This window comes from Fusarium falciforme, chromosome 1 (assembly GCF_026873545.1).
Source record: "Fusarium falciforme chromosome 1, complete sequence".
Lineage (NCBI taxonomy): Eukaryota > Fungi > Ascomycota > Sordariomycetes > Hypocreales > Nectriaceae > Fusarium > Fusarium falciforme.
The window spans coordinates 1,033,244-1,060,396 of NC_070544.1; the positions used below are offsets into that span (position 1 = coordinate 1,033,244).

The window sequence follows — 27,153 nt, forward strand, 5'->3', positions numbered from 1 at the left end:
TGTAAGAGTGGAATGCTAGATCGCGGTAACGGAGGCTGAAAGGTGAGGAGATTGATGGGTCCCGGTGGCTTGGTCCGTTCGGAGGCTTTTTGTGGGGCGGTCTCGGAAGGTTTCCCAGTGGAGGCTCGCCGGCCGGTATGGATTCGAGGCCGGAGCTCCGGGTTTTGGCGCTAGAGTAAGTGGATGTGCGGCATGGGATCGGTCGGGGTATCCATCTCCCCGTCCCGTGCGGACCAGAGGAAATCTCAGAGCCGTGTTTGGGAGAACTGGGTGCACAGTGACTTCTTTCTGCTGTGATTCTTCATATGTTGCTTCAAAGGGAAATGTGAGAGACGAGGTCGTGGGTACAGACGGGAATCATCCAATAGAAACCAGGCTCGCTGCCGGAACACAGATCGACGGAGAGCCGCCTCGGAGGGTTCGTACGCGGAGCCAAGCCACTCTTGGCTTCGTATGGCAGCGAAGAGCTTGTGACACACGCCGGGAGTCTTTTCAAAGTCCTTTTCTCGAGTACGTGGGCGATCGAAATTAAGAGCCAAGCCTCCAGGAAACGGTATTGATCTTTTCAACGTAGGTTCGGTCTCATTGACGAACAACTTGAACCATTTTATCGCCTTTTGACGGCCCTTCTCCCCTCGAGTCGCTACATTGATCAAGGTCGAGATGAGCTCGAAGCCAAAGTCGGCCAGCATTGGTGTATTGTGAGTGTAAATTCCAGAGAGCTCGAGGTCGAAACCATACAGGTCGGGGTTGAAATGCCAGTGACTTGCTCGACTGGCAATCCGCACCTCGGGCTCAGGTCGATGGACGCCGCTACAATGCGCCAACACGGCTCCATAGAGAGACCTGACATACTCGTGAACACAACGGATTCCTTCCAAATCCCATTTCTGTAGCCGGTTGCCTCCTTTTACCGCGAGAAACCTGATTCTTTCCGTGGCACCCTCTGCCTTGACTCGCGGGTGTTCGACCTTGTAGAATAGCTCATACCTCAGAAACGTCTGTAAGAGCCTCTTCTTCTCATCATAGTTGAGCCTGTTCAAGTTGAATGGCTTATGGGTATATCTAGAATGACTCCGTCCTTTCGACACGTTGTCGAGGCAGAGGTATGCTCTCGCGATACTGGGTGATGTCGCCTTGGCCATGTAGTCGCTCATGTACTTGTGCAGTCGACGAAAGAGGCCGCCAAGTTTGACAATGTCTATCCTGTTCTCGGTCACGAGGGGGTTGGGGAATTGCCTGCGCGACCACTTTGCCATGTGGAGAGCAACCGTAGTCTCGTACTCGTCGTGAGGGGTGATGCAGGTCGTAGGAAAGTGAATGATGGCCATGGCGTCTTGAAGGAGGTCGTTGTCGAGATCAATTGATAGCTGTTCCCTCGAAATGTATGCTTTGTAGTGAAGAAAATGGCCCAGCATGACAGGCGACGCCTGGCACAGTCGACCCATGTCATCCTCGGAGCGTAGTAGGATGAGAATTTGAGCTCGGGTCTCCGACGAGAGGTATGTAAAAGGGTCCATGGATGCATTGAAGGGTTGAGTTTGCTGGTATGAATGTCGTGAATGGCTGGGCTATTGGTAGAGTAAGACTTGGAACGATGCTTGGAGAGGAATACCGAGATGAAGCGTTGGCTCTTGAAATTGTTTGATCTTGCAAAGGACACCGGTTTGCCGCTCCTTCCATGATTATTATTTAAGCCACTTGACCTTGCTGTCTTGTTCGACTGTTGTATTCTTGTGCACCGTCTTGACATTTTTTAAGAAGGCGGCCCTCAGTGCGTATTAGCGACCAAGAGTTGAGGGTGCATCAAGGAGTCCCGGCCAAGCTAACATACGAAATCGGAAGCAAATAAGACTGATATATTGAAAGAGATAAACAAACGAGATACTATACGCTAAAACATACGAAGCTCAGAGCCGGAGGGACTTTTATGATGTGTGAGCCTGCACGAAGGTAGGGCTCTTCATGATGCCGAGTATAAAGTGAAGCCATTGCATATTGCCACTCACTGGATTCGCGTCTTTTGCTGCAGTCATGGTCTTGGAGTAAGCCAGAATCTCAAATAGATGAATCATGATCTAAAATTGATGGATGCGGCGATGTAAGTGCTGAGAGACAGCAGTTCTCCGCTCACCCTGTATCATGAGAGTTATCTACTCATGGTGGTGCATCTGCCATGACTCGATGTGTGACGCTCCTCTTAATGCTTCGTAAGTATTTAGCTGAATTTGAATCAGATGGATGATTTTAGTATCTGGGGAGGTAATGAAGTGATGACTTTTGTAAACAGCGTGCTCACACTGGTTGTGTGTGAGAGTGTTGATTCGTGTGTTGGTTCTCACAAATTGAGCAACATACTGTTACCAACTCAACAACTTACACCATCCACCCAAGAACTTGTTTCATATCGATCTCCCAGGTCATATTAGTAATTACTTGTGAGTTCCCTGTGAATAGGCAAAGTTAGACCAGGATCTGAGGTGTTGGTCGACAACTCCACCCGCATGCCAACCATCCCTAGTCCGTAATTGGAGTCGCCTCTCCCATCCAATTACAAGGCGTGGTGGCAGAGTGGTCTAATGCGATAGACTAGAAATCTATTCTCTTCGGAGGCGTCTGTTCGAATCAGGCCCACGTCGATTGGTGTTTCTTTTTGTCAGATTTCCATCTGAGTTCCTTTTTGCTATCACATCTCTAGACATGAAGAGGGCAGGCTTACAAGTTGATTATCCCTCAACTAGATGTAAGCTTTTTGTCCCTATTCATCAGTTAGCGAGGACTCTTCGGGCGATTTGTGAGCGCTAGTGTTGTTCGCAACTCGAGAAACCCTCCGGGAGTGCTGATGTAGTATTCTTCCCAATAAACGTATGCGAATGCGAGCTCGCAAAATGGGAAATACCACCCTAATGTATCATCTCTGTAAGCCCCCGATCTGTCAGTTTAGCCCGGCCCCGACGGGATGGGACCATTCAGTGTGTTGACCAGGTCTGCCCCGACCAAAAAGACCACATGCTGCGATATCAACCCTTGCAATGCTCAAAGGAGCATAAAACTCTTGTCTGAAGGATTTGCGGAGTTTCGGTTACGGAAAGAATTTTGCTTCCCGGATCGGTCAGGCAGGTGTGCTTTCGTCATCTCACCAGGTCAAATCCTCCGATGGCCATCTCCACTCTGGTGACCAAGCTCTTGATGCCTTGTTCTTGTCAAGTTATAATTATCTGCGTTGGCCAACGATGTGGGACTACTACTTTTGGTGCTGTTTTTTATCGACTTAGTTGAGAATCTTGAGCTTAAACCGACATGACCATTGAACAAGTCAAAGACGAAACGGCTCCGTCTGGGCCCTCTGACAACCAGACGACCACATCTCCTGACTCTTCCAGTCTTTCAGCTAGACCAAAGAGCGATGAAGAAGCCCAGGATACTGCAGCAGAGTCTCCAAAAGACAATCTGGCGTTCAACAGAGACTACCGATTCTGGATGATTATGTTTACCCTCGTCATTTCCACTCTCCTCGCCTCCCTAGAGTCAACTGTGGTCATTACTTCTCTGCCTACCATTGTCGAAAATCTTCACCTCGGAAGCAGCTACATCTGGGTCACTAATATTTTCTTTCTGACAAGGTGAGTATGGTGCTTAAGTTCTGTCAGCCCCGTTATCCTGACTCCCTGCAGCGCTTGCGTTCAGCCTCTCTTTGGCCAGCTCTGCAATCTCTGGGGCCGCAAGAGGGTCATGATATTCATCTTTGTGGCATATACCGTTGGAAGTGGGATTGCTGGTGGCGCCAACGGAGGCGCCATGCTGATCGCCGGCCGCGCTATTCAAGGCATCGGCAGCGGCGGCGTGAACATGGCTGCCGATGTCATTGTCTCTGACTTGGTGCCCCTGCGATACAGAGGAAACTATATTGCTATGCTTATGCTTGTGGCGACCATTGGATTCGCCGTCGGGCCTTTCCTGGGCGGTGTGATTGTTGAAAACACTACTTGGAGATGGGTGAGTATCCCTAGATGCTTCCAATGGCTCTGCTAACTCGTACTAGGTGTTTTATCTTAACCTTCCCATTGGAGGCCTTGCCATCGTTGTCACTCACCTCTTTCTCAACTTGCAGTGGAACCGCCAAGAGTCAACAATGGCCAAGCTCCGTCGAATCGACTACGTCGGCAACGCCATTCTCATCGCGGCGAGCATCTCGATCCTTATAGCACTCACCTGGGCTGGCCCAGTCTATCCTTGGTCCGACGCTCGTATCTTGGTCCCGTTGATAGTCGGACTGCTTGGATTAGTTGGATTCGTCGTCTATGAAGGCTCAGGCTTCCCTTCCGAGCCCGTCATGCCCATTCGACTATTCCCTAACCGCACATCTCGCATCGTCTACGTCAACACCTTTCTCAACATGGTACTCATCTTTTGGTGCTACTTCTTTCTACCTCTATACTTTCAGGCCGTACAGATATCCACCCCTTCTCGATCCGGAGTGCAGATGCTCCCTGTGGCCCTCATCGCAATCCCCGGCGCTGCTCTATCTGCCTTCATGCTCTCAAAATGGGGAAAATACAGGGCGCTACACATAGCCGGCTTCTTCCTCATGACTCTTGGTGTAGGTCTCCTCGCAATTCTCAAGGAAGACAGCCCCGATGCAGCATGGATTCTCATCCAGTTCCTCCCCGCCATCGGTTCTGGCTTCTTGCTCAACACGCTGCTCCCTGCCTTCCAAGCTTCGGCGGATGAGATCGACCAGGCCGCAGCGACAGGAACTTGGTGTTTCATGCGTACCTTTGGCACAATCTGGGGTGTCGCCATCGCGGGGACCGTGTTCAACTCGTACACGAAGCAGTACGCGCACATGATCGATAGTGAAGTGGCCCGGGAGGTGCTCAGCTCCGGAGATGCATATGCCAGCGCAACCAGGGCCTTTGTCATGCAGTTCGAGGAGCCCATCAGGAGCCAGATCCGTCATGTCTTTATGCTGGCTCTCCGAAAGGTCTACGTTATCTCTGTGGCATTTGGTGGGCTGGCCTTTCTGCTCGCTCTATTTGAGAAGGATATTCCTCTACGCAAGGACTTGGATACGCAATACGGCTTGGAGGAAAAGACACCGGATGATTTGAAGGGCAAAGAGTAAGTGTTCATATGCAGAAGGTCCGTTGATTATGGGCACCTAGGTGAATCTTGGTCCTCGCATTATACAGTAGTCGTTCAACTCTGAGCTCAAGAATTGGGTGGTTCTATCTAACACTTAGTCCTAATTGCAGACGTAATTCAATCTATTCTTAGTCTTTGAAGGTTTAGATAGAAGCCTACTAATAACGAGGCAGCATTGTCTGAACTATTGAACAGGTAAGTTCATGCGTAGGTATCGGAGGGAAACCCATTCTAATTTCTTTTGCAACTCTATGTAGTATCTACAGGAACTCTCTAACAGCTTCCCAGAAGGCTTGTGGATCCTCACTCATGGGGAGATGGCCCGTTTGGGGCACAATCTTGAGTTCTGCTCCCTTATCGCCAAGCAATCCCTTGAATCCATCCATCGCCTTGACCAGGGCACCATTGGCGTCACCTTCGCCCACGACGAACAACCCAGGCACCTTGCAGCCTCCCATCTTGGGCTTCAGGTCATAGTCCCAGAGAGCAGTGCAGCTGTACTTGAAGCCCTCGACGCTGTTGGTGGCCACGAGGTCTGTCATCCACTTGACAGTGTCGGTCTTGTTCTCCACGGTTGCAGGGTGGAACCATCGTGAGACGGTCTGCCCGGCAAGCTTGTTGATTCCCTTGCCATTGTCCTCTTCAGCAATCGCTGTGCGATCCTTCCAGGCTTGAGTGTTTGCCGGGCTTGAGGTGGCGTTGAAGTCACAGGCGACAAACCTTCCAACACGTTCGGGGTATTTGATGGCAAAGTTGAGCGTCGTGGCTCCGCCCATGGAAACTCCAGTGAGGATGTCAAGCTTGGTGATGCGCAGGGCATCGAGCACCGTGAGAAGATCGTCGGCCAGGTTATCCAAGGTGGCAGCAACAGGTGGTTGAGGCACCGCGTGCCGACCACGAGTATCATATCGCAGGATGCGAAGATCAGGTCTCTCACGCTTGAGAATCTCAATGAAAGGATCCCACATGTGCAGAGATGTCAGCAGGGAGTTGCTGAAAGCAACTGTTGGAGCATGGAGATCCGGGTTTCCCTCTAGCCGATAAGGGATTGTGAGAGAATCAGAAGTAGTGATGTAGGACTCAACAACCGCATTGGGACCAGGTGTCGTCTTGGTCTTGGAGTCGGAAGAGATAAATGCAGCTGTTGAAGGAAGCCTCGAGAGCGAAGACAGCTCACGGGGAGCCGGGCCAAAGACGTAGAAGAGCGAGTAAGTCCGGCGGCCCTTGGAAGCGACATACTTGTCAAAGACTTCAGTGCGCCAAGGAGTGTCCATCGACGCCTTGTGCTCCTTTCCACCTTGTCCGTTCACCTTGGCATAGTCGTGCAGCGCATAGTAGCTCGTCTTGCCCTCCCCCTCGAGATACGACGTCTTGAAGATGCGCGAGCGCAACCAACCCGGGACCTTGGCCAGCATCTCAATGTGCTCCTCAATGACCCACTTTGAGTATTGTTCACCAGCTCCTTCAACGTCTTTCAGCTGAATATCGACAGCGGTCGTCTGGATACCCTCTGCCTCTTTATCAGACAGCTTCTCGAGGGGAACAAACTCCGGCGACTCCTTGGTATGCACCAGATCGAAAAAGTATCGCTTCACATCCACCTGGCCAATTGTCTCAGCCTCTCTAGGAGAACGGTTCGCGCGCAATGTCAAGTAGGTCTCGGTCTCGAGGTGCGACATTGACGTCACGTCGTATGCGGCGAGAAAGGTTGGCTCTAGGCCGTCCGTCGCCTTGTATCGGAGACCGTTGGAGAAGATCTGGGGGAGACGGAGGCGGGTCGGTCCGTGCTCGTTATTATACCACTCGTGGAATTGATCCAGAGACAGCCCCGGCTTGGGCTGCATGGTAACGTAGAGCATACCAGGGGTCGACATCGTGGCTAGGTTTGATGGTGCGGGAAGTGGTAAGGAGCGTGGTCTAGGATGGCAATGCCCGAGGAAGGAATACACGATACATATAACAGCGCCCTCAGCACCTCCGGAAGAGTGATTTACATGACGGCAGGTGGAGTATCGTCGGCAACGACGCGATTCGGCTTCGGCAAATGAATCGGGATGTGGTCGATGCGGAATGTGTAAACGTTTACCCCGCAGCTCACCGAGCCCACCGAGGCTCACCGATAATTGCAGGGGTCTACAGAGGGACCCTTGGCCGCTGACCGAGACACCGATCAAGAGCCCCTCCAAACGGGCCGTTGGAACGTACGTGCAGTGCGGGTGCATGCAGAGATGCAGCTGTCTTGACAGTGACAGGTCGAGATCAACTTTCGATAGAGGGAAGAAGCTGATTTTTCTCATTCTCTTCAGCTTTCGCCTTTCAGCACCTCATGTTCTCTTCTGTTTCTTTTTCTCATCTCCCTCGCGCGCGTTGATTCGGCACATGTCAGGCTCTCGTCGCGGTCGGCCTCCCGCATGAGGCTTCCCGCTCGCCCAATCTGTTTCTGTCTTGCGGCGTCACAGTCTGCAAGCTGCCGCCTCAGCTGACGTGGAAGAGGGGTCATTTCTGCTGCTAAGCATTTTGGAAGAGAAGTCACAGTGAGCAAGCTAGCGCAGTCAAAAGCAGAGCTCCGACCTGACCTAGAGACAGAAAACACGCCCAACTTGATGCCCTCGAGTGGGATCTGGTCTTCGACCTACAAGTATCGGGGACTGATGACTCTATTCAACGTGACTCTCTAACTTGGCAGAGTGGTCGGACCATCAAGAGTACCACCACAGAGCTGAGCGTTTCGCGCTCAAAACCTCAGCCGCCAAGATGGAACTTTTCTGCAAAAGTGTCCCACAGGACTTGTCAGAAGAGAGCTTCAAACGAGAGTTGACCCCTTTTATGGCGGCCCTGAACATCTCAGACTGGACATGCGACAAAGCAAAACGAAGACCTCAAGGCTGGATCAAGTTTCTCCGCGCCACAGACGGTCAGAAGTTCTTGAACAAGCATGGTAAGTACGTGCCCGAGGCAGACCAGCAAAAGGAAAATGAGCCCCCAGGAAATCCACTCTGGCCAAGGATCAAGCCGCGTGCTATTGCCCGCCTCTACATCCTCAAAACCGCCGTGTATGTGGAAAAGAGTACACGGCCTATCGACAAACATGTTATCGCGCACCTTAAGCATGATAGCGAACAGAAAGCACGGTCAACTGCTAGGGATCCGGAAGCACCTACGCAAGCCTTCTGGGTTCGAGGTCTCAGCTGCGGCGGCAATACATTTCGTGGCCCTGCAAAGACACTCACCTTTGTTGAACAGGTGGCCTTGGCCTTGCCCAGTCTCACCAAGGGCAAGTTCACACCGCAGTGGCTCACTATCGAGGTCGATTTCGGTGCTCGCTTGGATTTTCACAATGACTCGATCCAGGATCTCATCACTAGCCGCAGTGACAATTCATTCACATTGGTTCTACAAGAGCCACCTCGTATCTACCGCCCCCATAGTGCACCAGACAACAAGAACGTCAAGTGGAAGCGAGCTCAGGAGATGAACGATTGGGGCTTGTCCCATGCCTACTCGTCAAGCTGTCTCGTCTATCGCGTCTATTTGATGCATGCGGGCGACTTTGACAACATTTTGCGCTTGATCAAATCCCGAGACATCCTGGCCGTCACCAATCACGAACTTCCATCAGTCCAATGGAGCTATATGGAAGACGCGAGCATCAACGCGGTTCGAGGACGACATCAGCTGATCGAAAGGGCCAAGCGCCTTCTCTCAACTGGACTCGTGCCGTTCGCCATCTTGTTCCAGGTCCAGGCTCTCGTATGGAACAACTACATCAACCCCTCTAGCGGGATACAACTTTTCGATATTCTAGAACAGGTTGCAATCGACGCCAAGGAGAAGAAGGTTGCCATTCCTGTTACGACTGATGCGATGAAGACGCTGTTTCAGCGAATCCCTTACCCTTGTCCCGGTACCGACCCCGCAGAGCTAGATGTGGTGAGCATCATGGCAGAGGTCATGGAAGCAGAGTACGAGTATCGGGAGGAGAATCCTCAGAGAGACAGAATCTACGGATCCAAATTACCAGATCACCAGGTCTGGGTTTTCAAAGCTTTGGTCACACCCACACGAGTGCTTCTCCACGGCCCTGATGCTGAGAGCAAGAACAGAGTGCTGAGAATGTTTCCGGACAACAATGACTCGTTTCTACGGGTCATATTCTGTGATGAGGATGGCCAGGATATGAACTTCAACCCTCGTATCGACAACGAGGACACGTTCAGTCGGTACCGAAAGGTCATGGATGATGGTATCGACATTGCCGGTAGGAAGTATACCTTTCTCGGGTTCTCCCATTCTTCGTTACGTTCCCACTCAGCCTGGTTCGCGTCTCACTTTGTCGATGGAAACTACCAGAGCCAGACCAACCCTGTGATTCTAAAGACTCTAGGAGACTTCCAGGATATTCGAGTCCCGGCCAAGTGCGCAGCACGAATTGGCCAGGCGTTCTCGGAGACCCCATACGCAGTGCCACTCTTCGAAAACAACATCACGACTCGCGAAATCCCTGACATCAAGACCGCTGATGGCTCACGAGTGTTCAGTGACGGCGTTGGGACAATTTCCCGGGACGCCCTGGAAGATGTTTGGATGTATCTTCCCATGCGCTCTGCTGCACCGACCTGTCTTCAAATCCGCTGGGGCGGCTGCAAGGGGATGCTCTCGTTGGACACCAGACTTGAGGGCAAGACGTTCTGTATTCGAAAGGAATCGATGATGAAGTTCCCAAGCAACGATCTGACGGAGCTTGGAATCTGTGATACATCGTCAAAACCCTTGCGGCTTGTCTTGAATCGTCAAATGATCAAAATTCTAGAAGACATGGGGACCCAGAATGATTGGTTCTTAGACTTGCAGAACAAGGCGCTCAACGTGTTGCGCGGCGTCACGGCGAGCGCGCACAACACCAGCACATTCCTGGAATACCAGACGATTGGCGTCAACATGGGCCTTCCCAAGCTTGTTAAACAGCTAGACAGGATGGGCATCGATTACCGCAGGGACAAGTTTCTCAGATCGGCTGTTGAGCACGTCGTCCTACGAGAGCTGAGACTTCTCAAACACAAGGCCCGTATTCCGGTTGAGAAGGGCGTGACTCTCTTTGGCGTCATGGACGAGACGGGTTTCCTCAAGGAGCGCCAAGTCTATGTCACGTACGACAAGACGTATGGTGTGAAAAACGGTAGGCGTATTAACGCTACGCTTGAGGATGGGATCATCTTGGTCACTCGCTCGCCAGCTCTACACCCAGGGGATATCCAAGTCGTCGGGATGGTGACACCTCCCAAAGGCCATCCCCTCAGGAACCTCCAAAACTGCATTGTTTTCAGTCAAAAGGGCGATCGTGATCTACCGAGTCAATTGAGCGGAGGCGACCTCGATGGGGATTTGTACAACATCATCTGGGATGAGCGGGCCATACCGGAGAAGGTCTTTGCTCCAGCCAACTATCCACGAGTCACGCCTAAGCCACTGGATCGCCCAGTAACTCCCAAGGACATTGCCGATTTCTTTATCAATTTCATGAGAACCGACATCTTGGGCATGATTGCAACACGTCATGTCATGTTGGCCGACTCTCACGACTTGGGAACGCTTCATCCCGAGTGTGTTTCATTGGCAGAGATGCACTCTACGGCAGTTGACTTCTCAAAGACGGGTATCCCAGTGGAGGTCAAGAAATTGCCAAAGCCACCACGCTTTCGGCCCGATTTGTAAGTGTAGTGTTGAAGCAATTGGCACATCTGCTAACTAGGACATCAGTTTGGCGATGGCGCCACCACTGAAGCTCTATGACCTCGGCCAGATTGACCATATTGGAGATCCCGAGGAGTACGATGAGGATGACATCATGGCTCGAGCGAAACCAAAGTACTACAAGTCGACAAAGATCCTCGGCCATCTGTACCGGAGCGTCGATGAGAATAAAATCTGGCATGAGAATATTCATCGCAAGATTGAAACGGGCGGGCCATCGGTTTGGGATCAGCTACTAACCATTGTCGAGAACGAGATTGCCAAGTTCAAGCTCGATATCGATTGGAAACGCAGGACTGAGGAGGCTTGGAAGATTCGCAACGTGTAAGTTGCGAGTACACACCTGGAAATGAGCCATACTGACTGACTCGCCAGTTATGAGTCGACCATTTCGGACAACATGCGGCACTTCTCAGAGAATGCGCGCTCGTGTCTGTCCGAGGTTGAAGTCTTTTGCGGATTCATCCTGAACAAGAAAGGTGGCCAGACGCGACGGCAACGCGATTCATCCATCAAGCTAAAGGAGGAAATCGACCGCATCATGACGTGGATCGTCAAGCTAATCCGCGACCGTGGCGTTGGTAACGACGCCGAGACCCTGAGCACGGCTACCGAGGCGTCTGCCGCGGCTCCGAACCGGTGGAGAGAGGACGTGGTGGAGCTCTGCTGGGCGTGCGTCGCCGTTGCTTGTATCAAAAAGGAAGATGCTCCGTTTGTGTATCACGGGACTGGGGAGCTGCAGAGCTTCCGCGTGGTGGCGGCGTGTTGTCTTCTTAAGGAGCTGAACCATCTGGCCAGGAAGATGGATGCTAGCTCCGGAGGGGGGTTTGTCGGTGTTGGACGGGGTGGACGAGGCGGTAAGCGGATGACGCTTCCGCTGCGATGATTGAGACTATTCATGGGAGAGCGATGATTTTACAGTGGGAATGTTCTATCTATCGGAGTTTGGACAAGCAAGGATGCAGTTTCTGGAAGAATCTTGCTGGCCTGTCAGGTAGAAGTTGACATGTGAATTCAGGTTGTCAAGGCAATGCCTTTAGCAGAGATCAGTACATGAACAGGTGACGGAATTATGCTTATTCGTAGGGCTGAAGGCAAAGTAAAATTGCCTGATTGGCCTCGTGCAGAGGGAAAATCGTATCCATATTAATACCCTTATCTCGTTTTCTTAAAATGTCATGTTACGAATCATCGTAAGTTTGCAAGCGGCTGGTCACGGTGTTTGTAAGTGAGTGATTCAGTCAGGTGCCCAGGTAACGACAGTTCCAATCTCCCCCTTTACAACGACTCCATCACAGCGTCTTCAACAACAGCAACAACAACATATTCGGACCGAAGGCTTACTATGCAGATGCGTCGTACTCTTTTCTTCCTTTTACAATATTCAGGTCCTGAATCAAGTAGTCAGCCTTACCCTACATGTCAGCGAGTCAGCCTGAGAGCCGCGTGGCGATTGGGTCCAGGTCTAGAAGCGCATTGAGCAACCCCTTTTGGTCAACTCTCCGTCGGAGATTTTGCCTCGTTCGTATCTTTCGCAGGTCCAAGGCCGCGCCCAATTTGACCGCCCATTGTTTTCCCACGTGAAGTCGTTTCAGCCTCTACTTGCACATGCTTCTTGGCAATTCTCTTTAGAAGTAATAAGCTTCCCATCAGCGCCAGATGGCCTGGGTAAGATGGGTCCTGCCAGCGAATTCCAACACCACTTTGACATGTCCCCATTGGATAGTGGTCGTCTGACTGTGCCTGCGTTGGATGTTTGACCAGACATTTTGCCATTTCCGTGTACCTGGAAGGCATTTCGTCATCCCGAGGTTCAATTCCTTTTTTTATTTTTTATTTTTATTTTTTGCGAGCCTCAACAGGAGCTCGTATGATTTGTTGGTTGGGGTATACAAGGTCAAAAGATGAGGCCCCGTGAGCCAAGGCCAAGAGAGTCTCTGCTCTTGATATAACGACCGTTTGGTCTCTTTAACTTTTTGTTTTTGCAATCATGGACAACTACCGAAGGTTTGAATTATCAACAATGCCGTCTTTTAGGACAATACATCGAATACGTCAACAGTTATTTGGGGACGCGGTGCTCATTGACGACGAGGCTGCGTTGGGGTCCGACTCAACAAAACCTGAGAAGAGGGCGATTGGACACACAGCAACTGAAGATCAGTCGCATCGGTGGACAGTCGCCAATACCAACAACGGCCTCGTTAAGCTCCCGACGGAGCTCCATATGATGATCATGGAGCACCTTACCTTTGGACAGGTTGAGTCCCTGCGACGGACATGCCGAGCCCTCCGAGGCCGCATCAGCAAACCCGTCATCCGCGAGGTGTTCCCAGGCATCAAGTTTGAGCTCCTGTCGACGTGCTACCGGTGCCTCTGCTACGACCCCCTGAGGGATACGCTGATCCGGGCCGACGAGTCGGACGCCCGGTATCCCTTGGCCAGCGAGTGCCTCGACTGCGTCGCCGCGAGGGGAGGCTTCATGGTCGGACGCAGGTACACCCTCGGGACGTGGGCGAGCGTCTGGGTGTGCCGATACTGCGGGTATCCCGTCACGTCTGGGGCGGCGTGGAACGAACCAGAGTTTCACCGCGTGTGCTACAGGAGGTTTCACTGGATGCTCTTTTACTTTTTCCTCGTGGGGATTGCGCAGGGTCTCGTTACGATTATAGGGTCGGCGCTGTGTTGGGGCTTTTATAACAAGGAGAAGATGGTTCTGGCGCCTACGATTGTAAGTAGGTTTCTTCTGTTTCAAGAGGTTGTGCTGACGGGAGTAGGTCAACTTCTTTATGGCGTCTTGGGTATTCTGCCTGACGCTGTTGAGAAACGTAGAGCTGAGGACGTACCACTGGACCTTGATACTAGAGCTTGGAATCCTAGGACTCTGGATTCCTCCCCTGCTCACGATACTCGGGAGTGCTCAGAACAGACGAGGCAGGCCGTCCCCAGCTGACGTCGCAACCATCTTTTTTGTCGTCAGCAACATGTAAGTCAAACTGGGAACTTGTGTGTGAAAGAACAACGTACCAACGATTGAGCAGCATGTTCCGCGTCGTCAACGTTCTTGGCAACGCAGTCCTTATGTCCGAGTACAAGCTCTGGCGGCGCCACCGGCCGAACCAGTCACCGGCGCAACGAGCCCTGAGCAAGACTGCCGCCATCTTGGTCTTTTGGACGTACCCGCAGAGCGTGGAGCAAAAGTATCCGGGGAAATGGTGGTTGACGAGGCGAGAGCTGCAGCAGGTGTGAGCCCCAAGCGGAGAAAGAAAGAACTGTCACAAAATCCGGGGGTTGACCGAACACGCAGATCTTGCAGCGGGACAAGGGGAAAGAGATTCTGGGGTAGTGGCCGGAGACATGGAGGGCCAAGCTGAGCAGAGAGTCGATTGGCTCGAGGAACCAACTGACACATCACAGTCGAATCTCTTGTCAGCACATCTTGGATCTCCTTCCAAGTCTCTCTGAATCTCGGATTCAAGGGGGTAATGCACGGATGAGATCTAGCAAAACCTGAGAATGCAACACTACTCGTGGGAAGGGAAGTGCTAGGAGAATTTCTCCCCCCGTCAGCCTCAGCTCAACACACTACGGCGTCCCAGGGGGAGATTGATCTCCGTCCTGCTGAGCTGAGGATTGCTCTGTCCAGTAAGACCGAGAGCACAGAACTCAACAAAGTGCTTTAGCTTCACGCATGGTGCTGTTTCACTCGAGGCACATCCAATCTCGGGCACCCTTGGACAAGAGGAGATTAACAGTCTGGACAACTCTGTTCAATCTTGTTTGCTTTTACGGCGTATGGCTTTCATGTCTCGTACAAGGCATCAAGGCATCGATACCTCATCGTCTCTCACCCCCTTAGGCTGCCCTCTTAGTCGTCGTCTCAGCGTGGTTGCTCGCAATCTTGGTGTTGTGAAAGTCAGCGTTCTGATCATCCGGCTCAGCAGCTCTCTTCCCTCCTTGGCCCATGACTCCCTGAAAAGCCTGCGACAAGCCCTGGCCGCTTCTGCCGTCTTGACCACCGTCGTCGTGCCCCTGACTGCCGGCGGCGTTGCCGGACTTGGACACTCGAGGCTGGTGCTGATCGTGGTGCGTCGCGTTCCTCTTCGTGGGCGTCCCGTCATAGTTGCTCGCCACTCGCGTGTCCTTGGTCTCGTCCCCGGTGCCCGACTTTGTAGCGGCCCCCGTGCCAAATATGCTGCCCAGGATGGTACTGCCGGATGAGCCGCTCGGCGACGTGTCCCCGTGCTGCTTGGACGTCATCTCGATGGAGCGGACGTTTGTACCTCCGGCGCCGACGCCCCCGCCTACTCCCCCGCTGGGAAGCTTCTCCAGGGGCGCGGTAGACCCTTCACTCCTCTGGGGGTTGACGTGGCTCAGCTCGTGGCCGCCAGTTACGGCGTTGCCCCCGACGCCCGCGCCCGAGAGGCCCTCGTCCTTCTTGGCCTGGGCGCGGTCCCTGCGCGCCTGCTCCTCGCTGTCCTGGGGTTTGCTCCTGGACTTGTAGTAGATGCCGGCGCCGAGGAGGGCTACTCCTGCGCCGATGGGGACGGCGGCGGAACGTTGCTGGCTTGCGCCAAAGACCTGCTTCATGATGTAGAAGATGCGAGATTATAGAATTATTAGAATTGTTAGAACTGTGAGATTTAGCAGATAGAGTAAGAACTGGAAATGACTGAATATCCAAAAGGTTTTCTACTGCTTCTGTTCGTGACGTCGTCGATAGAGTTGTCTAGTCATCATGACAACATCGATGTGTAAGTCAGGTCCAGAAACAGCAACGTCAGGAACGGACAACAAGCCAATTTCCCAGTTGTTTCTTTCAACTTCAAGTGAATAAAAAGCCATTGAACAATTTTAATTACGATGAGAGCGTTAAATTGCGATTAAACTGTTCATCTTCTGATCGAGTTCCCATGATGAACATGTTCATCTCGAATATCCATGACGACTCGACTAGACCCTTGATGAGATTCGGTCCTTCTTTACTCCGGCCTTGGAGAAACAAGTACCGAGCAAGCACCTCATTGGTTCTACTCTCATGCATGCATTCCCCCCCGGTTGCAGTGCTAAAAGGCGGAGCCGCGTTTTGGCGGATACTAGCGGGTGCTTCGGAGCCGCAAGCTAATGTACGGTGGCTCTCTTTTTCCCCTCATCTCACTTGGTGCATTAGGCTGTTTTGCAGGGGGGAGTCAAGAAGCATGGGGAAAAGGGAGTTGAGGATGTTGTTGAAAGATGGTCATGATCTTCATTGTGAAGTCATGGGGTTTCCAGAACGGGAAGACAGACTTGTTTCTTGAATCTAGGAAGCTGGCAAAGGCGGTAATTCTCGTATTGATAGAGAGAAAGGTTGAGTAACTGGGCTGAAGGAAAAACAAAACATACCCTGGCATGCTTGTGCTAAAACGGCCCGTCGAGAATTTGGAGAAGGTGCATTTCCCGTACGTAAAGTGCACTCTTGGCTTGGCATCTCATTTACAGGCGGGCGTATTGAACAAGCTCCAGGCCATTTGGAGACAGAGGCTGTACACGCAAATGCTACCCATATCAATCTGCAACCGGCACGCGCCATGATCGACCCATCAACGCACATCTTTCCAAGAGAGAGAAGCTCTGCCACGTCGTACACACACGAGGGGAGGTCTCTTTCAATGTGTATGTATATCCACAAAACGAGATGCGGATCCGAAGGTTTGCTTCTGGTTGAGAGCCAACCATGACCACGGAACACCATGTCCACATCAAAAGCCCGGGGAATTGGCATCAGTCCGGGGCCCCGATCAACGATCAAGGAAAACATGGGGTTGGTCTTGTCTTCTGGAGATCCTCTTCCCCAGATGCGGTCCCCCTTTGATCCAGAGCTGTTGAAGGGGTCATGCTTCGAGGTCAGCTGCTTCACCAAGCGTTCTCTACTCTCCACGTCTAGAATGCTTGTCCCCATCCCCTCCACACTTTTGACCCGTCCCCTCACAGAAAAAGGCCCGTCAACGGCGCGTAGTGTAGACGCCAGGCTCTCGGTTGGCCGGAGGATGGATTCCGCCTTTGGCGTCTCTTCCCCTTCTACAGAGAGATCCCCAACAACGCCCATTCCTGGGACCCCATGCAACCTGTCCCCCCTCCGCATCCAGAACGACGGTGAGGCTTTAGGGCTGTTTGGCCTCCTCTGCTTGGTCGAATCCTCGTCGGGCGAAGGGATCGTGTGGGGAATTTCCTGGGGACTCCAACTTTTGACTAGTGTTCGTCCCCCGCAACCAGAGGAAGAGGCGTCCACCCTTGTTGGCCCTCTAGATGTACGTACCTTTCATGGAGAAAGAGAAGCCAACCCATCACTAGCCTCTATCCCCCTGTCCGTTGCCCTGATGAATCCTAGACACTGGGCTCAGGCCGGCACATACTGCCCTTGACTCGTTACGGATGGACCGGCGGCGCCACCTTGTTGCAAGCTGTATGGTTACAGTACGCCTGAACGGACAGGCGGCGCTTGGGGGAGGAGACACAAGAGATCGTCTTGGCTCCTCTTCCCCTAGTGGTGGAGATCTGACTTAGTTTTTCTTGGTACCACCATGAGAACTGGGGAAAAAGCACAATGAGAGTCAGTAAGACTGGCCTGTTAATGCATGGGGGGGGACCGGATCAAAGGGTGGCGCCCCTTGTTCCGTGCCAATCTGGGGGACCTGGTCCTTGGAAGGGCTTTTCTCTTGCAGATGCCAATGGCCTGATATAAGTCTGGGGTTCACCTCGTTCCTCCTCCTCGACATTCTCGAATTGAGTCTCGACATTGACTGGTTTCATCAACTTCTTCTTCTTCTCGAGCAACATCAAGATACCCATCCCCGTCCAAGAGGAAATCGATTCTTGACGCCTCCCCTTTTACTCCCCTATCCCTTTTCCTCATCCTCGAGAGGTCCATCACTCTGGATACCATCACCACAATGGCCACCACCGAGCACACCGAGCAGCTCCACGAGAAGCACAACGGCATGAACGGCAACTACGACCCCGAGGCCCAGCGCATGGATGCCCTCAAGCAGTTCCGCTCCGCGGCCAGCGTCCAGATGAGCCCCGAGCTGTTCGAGAAGCTCTACCTCTCGCCCATGAACGAGGTCAAGGGAAACCTTCGACAGACCTTTGGCAACCCTACTCCCATGTACGCCCACTCGAACTCCCGGTATAGCATCAAATGACTAACCAATGTATAGCGCCCTTGTTGGTTTCCTTCTCGCCTTCACCCCCCTGACCTGCTGTCTCATGGGCTGGCGAGGCGCCGGCGGCAGCGGTGCTTCCGACAAGTGAGCCTCACACCTCCCACTCTCTCATATACCATACTAACAACACCATCAGCGCCGTCTACGTCTTCATGGGCGGTCTCCTCATGCTCGTCGGCGGTATCCTCGAGTGGGTTCTCGGAAACAGCTTCCCCGCCTGCGTCTTCTGCTCCTTCGGTGGCTTCTGGTTCTCCTACGGCGGTACCCTCATCCCTGCCTTTGGCACCTACGCCGCGTATGCTCCCGCCGATGCTGAGTCTGCCGCCGAGGGTCTCACCACCACGGGCTTCAACGCTAGTCTCGGTAAGCTTCTACAGAAATCAAACGGTTATCGAGTGGATACTGACAGAGTCCAAGGTTTCTGGCTGCTGTTCATGGGTGTCTTGACCTTTGTCTTCCTCATCTGCTCGCTCCGCACCAACCTCGTCTTCGTCGCCATCTTCTTCAGCCTGTGGTTCTGCTTCATGCTCCTGACTGCTGCTTTCTGGACTCTGGCTCAGGACTTTACTGGCAAGGCCAAGCTGGCTCAGAAGCTGACTATCGTATGTGCTTCTTTTACTCTATCGGATAGGATAGAACTAACTTGTCACAGGCTGGTGGTGCTTGTGGTTTCGTCACCTGCATGGCTGGCTGGTACATCCTCATCGCCGTCCTCTTCGCCATTGTCGACTTCCCCATCCAGATCCCCGTCGGCGACCTGTCGACCGTCATCAAGGGCAAGAGCGAGAAGGAGCGCCAGGCTTAATTACACTACACTCTGAAGAAGTCGAAAAGGAGGTGAAGGGAGGCTCCACGAGAGCCTGTTTCCTTGTGGCGTTGTCGAAGGCGTTGCTCCAGTCAACGGTTGGATTGGGTGGTTTATTGTTGTTGGGAATCTCGGGCCTCTTGGGGAAATAGAGGCATTAGCGAGCTTCTGTTTGAACTATATTTGATTATCGGATACTTGGCATTGACCAATGTAGCTTTTACTTGCAGCGGACAAAATCTAGTCGGCATCAGGGACGTCCCCAGATGTGTTTGCTCTAATTACTATTCTCTTCTTGGTGTGGAATTTTCATTGCGTGTCCAACGGAGGTGAGAGACCGAGATTTGCACACGGGATGAACAGATTGAGCCAACAACGCTCGACACAAAGCCAATGCGCCCAGAGATGCTTTGTACAGCAAGCATCAACCTCGTTGCAACACGTGTTGGGCGGTCCAGGCCGTTCCCCATGTGTTGCTAGCTTGTGCATGCAGGTTGCACCCATCGCTTACGGCTTCGAGAACGTAAGGGGGGCAGACAACTTGGCTGGATGTCAACACGACTAGACAAGAAAAATTATATGCGCAAACCCCATCCTTCAAGGCAACCACACTCAATGCTCGACGCTGCGGGCGCTGACGGCGTCTGGGCATCTGCAGATCTCTTCCTCCGGATCCCCGGCTTCGTGTTCTGGATGGTGCACAAACTGGCCATTTCTTCCCCGCACAGAGAAAAGATGCACAACCCCCTGAACCTTGGGATCGGGGTTGGCCGCTTTGGGCACACGACGCGCAAGGACTATCCCCGTCTGCCCCGGATCCGCAACCCAACATCTTGTCTCTTCCCATGGGATCCTGATCTTGCAAAAAAGGCGGGGGGGAGATGCCAGCAACTGGTGACGCAGAAAGCATCAGATTCAGGTTTGGCTGGCGCGCCGTATTTGCCTCTTTGCTGCCAACACGAGATAAGCGAACCTGCCAATATCTCTTGATAATTCCGAATGTCAGATCCACAATGGAACCAACACCACGCGTTTCCCCCGCAGTTTGCTACGCGGTTGTTCAAGGTTGGAGAAAAAGAGGGCTTCAACGCGTGTCTAGTCCCGCGGAAATGTCATCTTGGACCGTTGCGCGATGCTTATCATCTAGATAAGCTTTGATCATCGAGACTATCGGATTTATTAGATTTATATAGACCCATTGAAACGTTGGAGAAGCAGCTGACGGGAATATCACGTTGTGTCGCGTTGTTTCGGACATAAGAGTGCGCGACCGTGTCATCCATGGACAATCTATCATCGCCTCGTACACGGCCACACTTGACTGAACAGAGATGGACCTTTACTTATTTCGACACGACGGCAATACCGACATATTGTTTTCAACCTGATATTCAATACGAGTTCAATTCTTCTCGTCGCCCCCTGACGTGGCTGATATCATGTGCTGGTATCCCTGGTAATAACACTAGCTGCATATCCAACTAATTCCGCGTCAGCAGCAAGTTCATCCCATATTAAAGCAAGATCCCAAAGCCCACATATTCATCCACTGAATTATTTGGTCTCGGCTGAAGTACTAGTTTAATTATGTGTTGGGGGCCACAACGCACCACCGCCCACTGAAGGGCTCACCAGAGAAAAGGGGCTTCTGCGTGGGGGACGGGAAATCTCTTCACTGATCTTCAAGCCTTTCAGGTGTTTGGAATGCTTTGAGTTCCGGTAGGCGAACATGGTGCTACAGTCTTGTTCTGCGAGCTGTGTCCTGGCGGCGCCTTGACAGGTAGGAGGGAAACGGCGTGCTGTTATCCAGCAACTTGCGTGGCTGCATATCCAAAAGCGAGTGACTGAGCTTCGAAAAGACATGAACATGCCTTTTCTTAACTGTATGTGAAAATAAAATCTTTTAGATTCATCTGCTGGTGCGTATTACAACACCCGCCCTAAATGGCTCGTGGTAATGAGATGGTGATCTTTGTAGACACTTAACCTGAAGATGGAAATTAACCATGCGTGAGATAATTGTGTCTAGTTATATTTCCCCAGAGTGGTCTATCAATGGGCATGAATAAGGGTTGCATATATGCCACCGGATTGACCTTAGAGCTGGTCTATCTGCGAGCAGATTTCGTACGGGAGCTGTCAACAAATACTTCACCAGCAGTGTCAACTCATTTTAAATGAGAGAAGTGGGTTATTTCGCGGCTTTCGCTTCACCTAGGCGTAGATGAAGCTTTTCATGGTCATCGTCCTCCCTAGAGCTACTAGTGTGCGCTTGGACACTCCGCGTTCATACTCGACTTACGACATTATGAGCCAATATGTATATTTTGATTGAAAGGTTATCACGGGAGACACTTATAACAGCCTGTATATAGGTAGACTTGGAGGCCCGTTGTAGTTGTTATTGTGTCTTGCATTTAGTATAGCCTGCACCATGAGCTGTCCACTGCGAGGTCGAGTGTGAGAGATGGCTGGCGTTTATTTCAGGTAGGCCTAACGCAGCAAATCTGTGATAAAATACAAAGCTTCTGTAAAAGTATCTATTAGTTCCTTACGCCTATGTATGCACTTGTCTCTCGAATGATGTCCGTTGACTGTCGCAGCTGGACCATCGCCCCCTCAACAGTGAGACCGGGGGGTTTAATCTGACATACACATGAATGATTTCTGAGTCAAAATTCTTGTCAAGATCCTTTTAACAAATATGCACAAGGCAAAGCTGAAAGAAGAGTGTGGTTTGTCAAGCAAGTGTTGGCGCCTGATTCCCACCAATAGTATGAGCCCGCCGGCAATGGTGAGGAAGCTGAAGCAAAGTTTTATGTTGCTACTATGCTTTTGGAACTGATTGAACAACGAAGCCATTGCCGCAAGCTGCAAGACACACGTGATAATGGGTATTAAAATGGCACTCTTCTCCCTGTCCTCTCACCTCATCCCCCCCATCTCATCCATTCCCTCATCCAAGACGCCAGGGCCGGACCCCAGTCCCCTTATATATGCACACACTTATATATATATGTTCCACAAGAACTGCAGGACAAAAGGCGGTTCACACTCTCGAAACCTAGGCCCATCGAGCCTAGCGTCGACCTCCCTTACGCTCTCGCACGTCTGCCAGTACGTGAAGGGATCCTGCCTTGGAATTCTTCTAAATCGACAGAGGCCCGTGTCACCATCCTCGACGGGTTCCAGTGCATTTCGAACCCGGAAGGGATGCGAACCATCTTGCAGGCTTTCCCAGGTTGTCTACCCTTGGAACATCGACGTGCACAGGGTTGGGCACCGTGAAACAAGCGGACTTTCAGCGTGGAGAACCCGATGCTATATAAGTTTACAAATCCCTCAAACTCCCTCACACGCTAGCAGTTTCACTCGCAGCCTCTCCGGGTTCTCTTGTCCGACAAATTGAAAATGGTTGAAGCCGCCGACCTTGCCCTGTCTGACTGGCCATAATCCAAAGGCGGAGTCAAGAAATTAATTAAGAAGCATTCCGCCATGCATGGGTTCAGGATATCTTTCTATACACCACGACATCACATTGACTCAGGAACGTTGAAAGATTGACCACTCAAACGATGAGCGTCTTGAACGTTGCCTCCCGACCACATTAACCCATCTCATCCACTCTGCTTGGGAGGCTGTGGGATAGATCATCCTCATGGAGACGATCGCAACTTCAACCAAAGATCCGAGCCGACTACTTCGAACAGGCTTGGGGGTGAATCACTATATATATAGTCAGACACGATTTATGGTTCAAAGCAGAAACACGGGAGACGTGGCCAAGGCGGAGCACCAAAGCGCTCGACAAGCCGGTTGAGAACCAAGATTCGGCGCAACACTTGGAGACGAGATACGTTACCCTCCACATGAAACGAGTCATGGACCCCAGCCCGCGTTCTTTGAAGCCGAAAGTACTTTTCATGGCCGAGTATACCATGCAGCTGAGCATACCACGCAATTTCTGAGCAACTCAGACTCTCTCAAGGGTCCCCCCTCATGGCAACCACTCAAATGGATAACACATGGGAGGACGGATTTGCGTCACCTCGCCTGTTGAAAGGGTACGTGGTCTCTCCGCACGATTCCGACAACATGTTGTGTGCGTCGTCCGGGACAAGCCCCAAGTCGAGCATCTTGCGACAATCCTATACATCAACGCCTCCTTGGCATGCCTTCATACGCATCCTTCGGATTCCGTCCCACGCACCAAATGGGTAGCAGTCAATTGGATCCATTGGTGGCAGCATGCCCCAGATTATCAGCTGGGCTTTGGTGTTCTTCTGCCATGAGGATATGAGTCCTCCCAGCGGACACCGAGCACAACTGAAGGAAGATGCCCGTGAGGGTGTAGTACTACCTTGCGGACACATTTGCGGAAATTTCTGTATCGAATGGGTCGTGAGAGAATCTTCTTTTCCTGCGAGACGTGAGTGCAGCCGGGACGCCATAAGTCGGTCGTGGAAGCCCGTACTGTCGACGATTTCCCGATGACGAAAGAGATATCGCCATCGTCGACTGCGTTCGAACTTTGAGGCTCCGGGCAATCGGGCAATATATATAGTTGTTCTCTTCGTCCAGATGAGCCGAGTCACCACGATCAACGCAAAGGCTCGATATTCTGGCCCCAAAGGCTTCCACCGACCATTGACCCATTGGCCCTGGATTACAACATCAGGTTCAGTCGATTGGCCAATTGGCTCTGGAGAGACAAATGTGCCTGTTGCAATGCCTCAACATAATGATTAAGACGTTCTCGGACAAGCTTGAAGTCAGAAGACCCCTGGTCAAGGACAGATCAACTGAGAAAGTGGCCTGGGCGACGGAGACCGAGCGACAGCCATCAGTTGTCGCCGTTGAATGCAGTCCTTGACAGTGTCGCTAGCCTTCGAGGCTCATTTACAGGGACCGCTGCCCTGATTATAAATATCTTATTATTGATGAGCGTGTGGAATCACAAACTACTCGTCCTGCATCGCTCCATCAATCAACCTGCCGCACGAGCAGATGGCTACCACGGTGGGTCTGGGCATTACTGCTTGCTCCAGCTATAGCCTGTGGCCGGTATACTCCGTCAAGGGACATATAATCCGCGAGGTCGAACCGCTGGAGGAAGATTACTTCGATACACACCGTCTGCGACCAGAGGCTGACTCCGAGGAGCCCGAAGGCCCTGACCGGGGCGACGAGTCCGACCACCCCCCAGAGCGGGTCGTTCTCGCTATTGCCCTCAAGAGGACTGACTGATAACTCTTGGTCTCGGAAAACATACCGTTGTTGGTAAATAGCTATGCTGTCTTCTATTCAGAATAACTAAGTGTTTATCCGCAACAAACAATTCTTAATAATTCCCATGTTCATTTAATACTACCTAGTCCTAGAGTACCCAAGAGATAGTAATCTAAGGCAAAGAAGGGTCTTGATTAACCAATTGCCTGAACGTAATTAAGGCTTACCAAGCTATTGACTTAAATGTGTTCAAAGTCGTCTATAAATTTGGCGATGGGCTCTATGAATGTGCTGCTGCTTTTCGTCACACGACGCCCTCACCTTTGCCACATATTTCGCGTCGTTTCAGGAACCTATGGACTGCCCTTAAAGATCCGACTACAATGACAGGCGGTAAAGCTATCTTCAAGATTCTCTTGAGAGGGCTCTGAAAATATGAAGCGTGTATTGTGCTGGGAATGACATGAGATTGGGGCCCGTTTGTGCATCCTTGCGGGGCATTGGGGCGGCACTGCGGCTACATGCTGAATGTCACTATGATTTGTATAGCCTAATAGGTAGATTAGTATCAGTTTTGGTCAATTTTACTCGAGAATTGATACTATTTACTTTATATGCGCCCTATTATTGCAGTGTCATGATCGGACGTAAGAGGGTCTAGGCTGGAACCCGTGTTCATCCACAAGTAAAGGGACCATGTGATGCGATGTCCAACTCATATAGAAAATCGAAGTCTCTACTTGTTGATCGATGGAAGCTTGCAGTCAGTATTCCCTTTACCACGGGAGGGGCTCAAGGGGGAGTGGACAGTACATCGTGATCCAATACAAGTCAAAAATCTCAACACGATGACATTCGGGAATGCAGTACGACAGACGATGAGATATTTGGGGTATATAATGGATCCTAGTCCAAGTGGTATTGGCTGATCAAAGCCTCTATGTACAATTACCACAGCCTACAAGTATATACATCAGAACAGCCACCCTTAACATCCCATCCACATTGAGTCGTAGCAACTCAAAAACTAACTGGCCCAGCCAGCTTAGTATTCAACGTCGGCGTGGTAGTTGTTGGTAGTAAAGACAGCGTTGGTACCCTCAAAAGGCTCGGTACCGGCACCCACGCTCTGCAGAATCTGGGAGCTGCTGACGCCGTGGTTGTCGACGAGGTAGTCGGTGAAATCTGCCAGGTCGCCGCAGAAGTTGTTGACGTCTGACTCGGCAACGAAGCTGAAGACAGTCATCTGGTTGTTCTTGCCTTGGTACAGCTTCCAAGATGTGCCGGCGAGCTCGACGGTTGCGATTGGTGATCCGTCGTTGCTGATCGGTCCAGCTCCTCCCAGAGCTGACAGCCAGATCATGAACTCGTACTCGGCGTCTCCTGACTCTGTGGAACTCGTAAAGAGGTCGTAGGCGACGTTGGCAATGATACCGTTGCCGGTATAAGTCCAGTCCCAAGCCGAAGGAATGCTAGACACCTCTCCAAGAATCTTCTTCTCGATCTCGACAACAGCGTTGGGATACGACTTAACATGCCCCTGACCACCGGTCCAGGTCCACTCGACGGACCAGGCGATGCTGCCGTCGCTCTGCTCGCCGCTGTTGGTGGTGCACTGCTCCCCGGACTCGGCATTGTCCTTGCCCCAGAGGTTGTTGTAGATGGTGTAGGCTCCCGCCGTCTCGGAATCCCACTGGCCGCAGAACTGGCCTCGGGGGATCAGGCGGGTTGGTGAGGCAGCGGCTAGGCCGGCTAGAGCTGCGACGATGGCGGACTTCATGGTTGATTATTAGAGAGTGTGGATGTGTGAATGAGTGGTATGATGTAAGAATCACAGGGAATGAATGAGAGTAAAAGAATACAGTAATGAAAATAAATACACTAAAGAGAATGTTTGTTACTACAAAGATCTACTCTGCCAAATCGTTGAGTTTTTATCACTTTTATCCCCCCTTTGAGAAACGCCCCTTGATGGGATATCTGTAGATTATCTGCTCAGATGACGTTCGAGGTGGTTTGTTCCTCTCGCTATATACAGATGATGAACCCCCGGCACGGGTCAATTGAGTTTTCGCTCCATTCGGAGCCGTCACCGAACAAGGCCGGCCGGGATCAGCGGCCGGAGAAGGTGGGGCCACCGGCCGAGGCCCGGGGTGTGAATGGCATGATTGGGAGGGTCCTTAATAAAGCTGCGATGGCGCAGACGGTGAACGTGGTGCGATTTGTTTCTTGGTTCTTTGTTTCGTGTTTATGGGATCATCTTCTCTCCTAAGTCTGTAACAGCCGTGAGCAGTTTTGAGCATCATGAGAGATGACTCTACCGTACGACTTGCAACATGTTTGTTTCGCCGCCAGTACGAGCCCTGTCCAAGTCTCTAGGATCTACCAGGCCCGACATTGTTCGGACCTCTTTCACAGCCTTCCGCTTGTCTTTCTTTCCAGTATGCATCATCCGACGCCAGCAGCCCGCTAAGAACGCCGTCTCCTTGACGGACCCAACCCCTCGGGCTCTCGATCTTGTCCATCTCACATATGGCCCAGATAGACAAGGCTGCTCCGAGGATTCCGGGAGTCCGGGCTGGCAGACGGGCTATGTCGATGGCCCATGCAAGGAGCGGGAGTGTCCGCCATCCACTTTGAAGGACACTGTGAGGATATGCCTTTTTGCTAGCCATGACGCTCTACACACGCCTCTGTGTGTATCTCAGATAGCTGACTATTGTGGTGTAATCTAGACCATCGGAGTTGGTTCCTAGATCCCCGATAGGGGTGAGATGTTCCCAAGAATGCAGAGATACAGCGCCGGTCGAGTGTGGTGCAGCGGCGAGGCCGGCACACGCCCTGTATCCATATCTCCTCTCCCCAGCCGTGTCAACCAAGATTTAGTTCATCTTGATACTACCTAGCGTAGGGCGCACATGGTGATCTAGCATCTCCGTCGTACTAGTCCAGTCTCCCGCAAAATGTCGCGCAGTTACATCCCGTCCTCGTGGGAAGGGTACGAAAAGGAACTCGTCTCTT

At 51.9% G+C, this 27,153-nt stretch overlaps 8 protein-coding genes across 8 annotated transcripts; 4 read left to right on the forward strand and 4 right to left on the reverse strand.

Moving 5' to 3' along the window:
* Positions 1-245: 245 nt before the first annotated feature.
* On the reverse strand, positions 246-1,520 carry NCS54_00024700 (Hypothetical protein; the record flags this gene model as incomplete). The annotated part of the gene is made up of 1 exon (XM_053145902.1): positions 246-1,520. One exon carries the CDS (start codon positions 1,518-1,520, stop codon positions 246-248), a length of 1,275 nt encoding a protein of 424 aa, XP_053001877.1.
* Positions 1,521-3,300: 1,780 nt separating this feature from the next.
* On the forward strand, positions 3,301-5,125 carry NCS54_00024800 (MFS domain-containing protein; the record flags this gene model as incomplete). The annotated part of the gene is made up of 3 exons (XM_053145903.1): positions 3,301-3,623; positions 3,675-3,996; positions 4,043-5,125. The coding sequence occupies 3 exons, from the start codon at positions 3,301-3,303 to the stop codon at positions 5,123-5,125; spliced, it is 1,728 nt and encodes a 575-aa protein (XP_053001878.1).
* Positions 5,126-5,405: 280 nt separating this feature from the next.
* Positions 5,406-7,019, reverse strand: NCS54_00024900 (Hypothetical protein; the record flags this gene model as incomplete). The annotated part of the gene is made up of 1 exon (XM_053145904.1): positions 5,406-7,019. One exon carries the CDS (start codon positions 7,017-7,019, stop codon positions 5,406-5,408), a length of 1,614 nt encoding a protein of 537 aa, XP_053001879.1.
* Positions 7,020-7,899: 880 nt separating this feature from the next.
* Positions 7,900-11,782, forward strand: NCS54_00025000 (RNA-dependent RNA polymerase; the record flags this gene model as incomplete). The annotated part of the gene is made up of 3 exons (XM_053145905.1): positions 7,900-10,853; positions 10,903-11,220; positions 11,272-11,782. 3 exons carry the CDS (start codon positions 7,900-7,902, stop codon positions 11,780-11,782), a joined length of 3,783 nt encoding a protein of 1,260 aa, XP_053001880.1.
* Positions 11,783-12,886: 1,104 nt separating this feature from the next.
* NCS54_00025100 (F-box domain-containing protein) lies at positions 12,887-14,145 on the forward strand (the record flags this gene model as incomplete). The annotated part of the gene is made up of 3 exons (XM_053145906.1): positions 12,887-13,627; positions 13,674-13,882; positions 13,938-14,145. 3 exons carry the CDS (start codon positions 12,887-12,889, stop codon positions 14,143-14,145), a joined length of 1,158 nt encoding a protein of 385 aa, XP_053001881.1.
* A 606-nt stretch (positions 14,146-14,751) lies between these two features.
* Positions 14,752-15,486, reverse strand: NCS54_00025200 (Hypothetical protein; the record flags this gene model as incomplete). The annotated part of the gene is made up of 1 exon (XM_053145907.1): positions 14,752-15,486. The coding sequence occupies one exon, from the start codon at positions 15,484-15,486 to the stop codon at positions 14,752-14,754; it is 735 nt and encodes a 244-aa protein (XP_053001882.1).
* Positions 15,487-17,825: 2,339 nt separating this feature from the next.
* Positions 17,826-18,903, forward strand: NCS54_00025300 (Hypothetical protein; the record flags this gene model as incomplete). The annotated part of the gene is made up of 5 exons (XM_053145908.1): positions 17,826-18,040; positions 18,093-18,182; positions 18,235-18,461; positions 18,516-18,700; positions 18,751-18,903. 5 exons carry the CDS (start codon positions 17,826-17,828, stop codon positions 18,901-18,903), a joined length of 870 nt encoding a protein of 289 aa, XP_053001883.1.
* Positions 18,904-25,177: 6,274 nt separating this feature from the next.
* NCS54_00025400 (Endoglucanase) lies at positions 25,178-25,912 on the reverse strand (the record flags this gene model as incomplete). Its single annotated transcript, XM_053145909.1, has 1 exon — positions 25,178-25,912. One exon carries the CDS (start codon positions 25,910-25,912, stop codon positions 25,178-25,180), a length of 735 nt encoding a protein of 244 aa, XP_053001884.1.
* Positions 25,913-27,153: the final 1,241 nt, after the last annotated feature.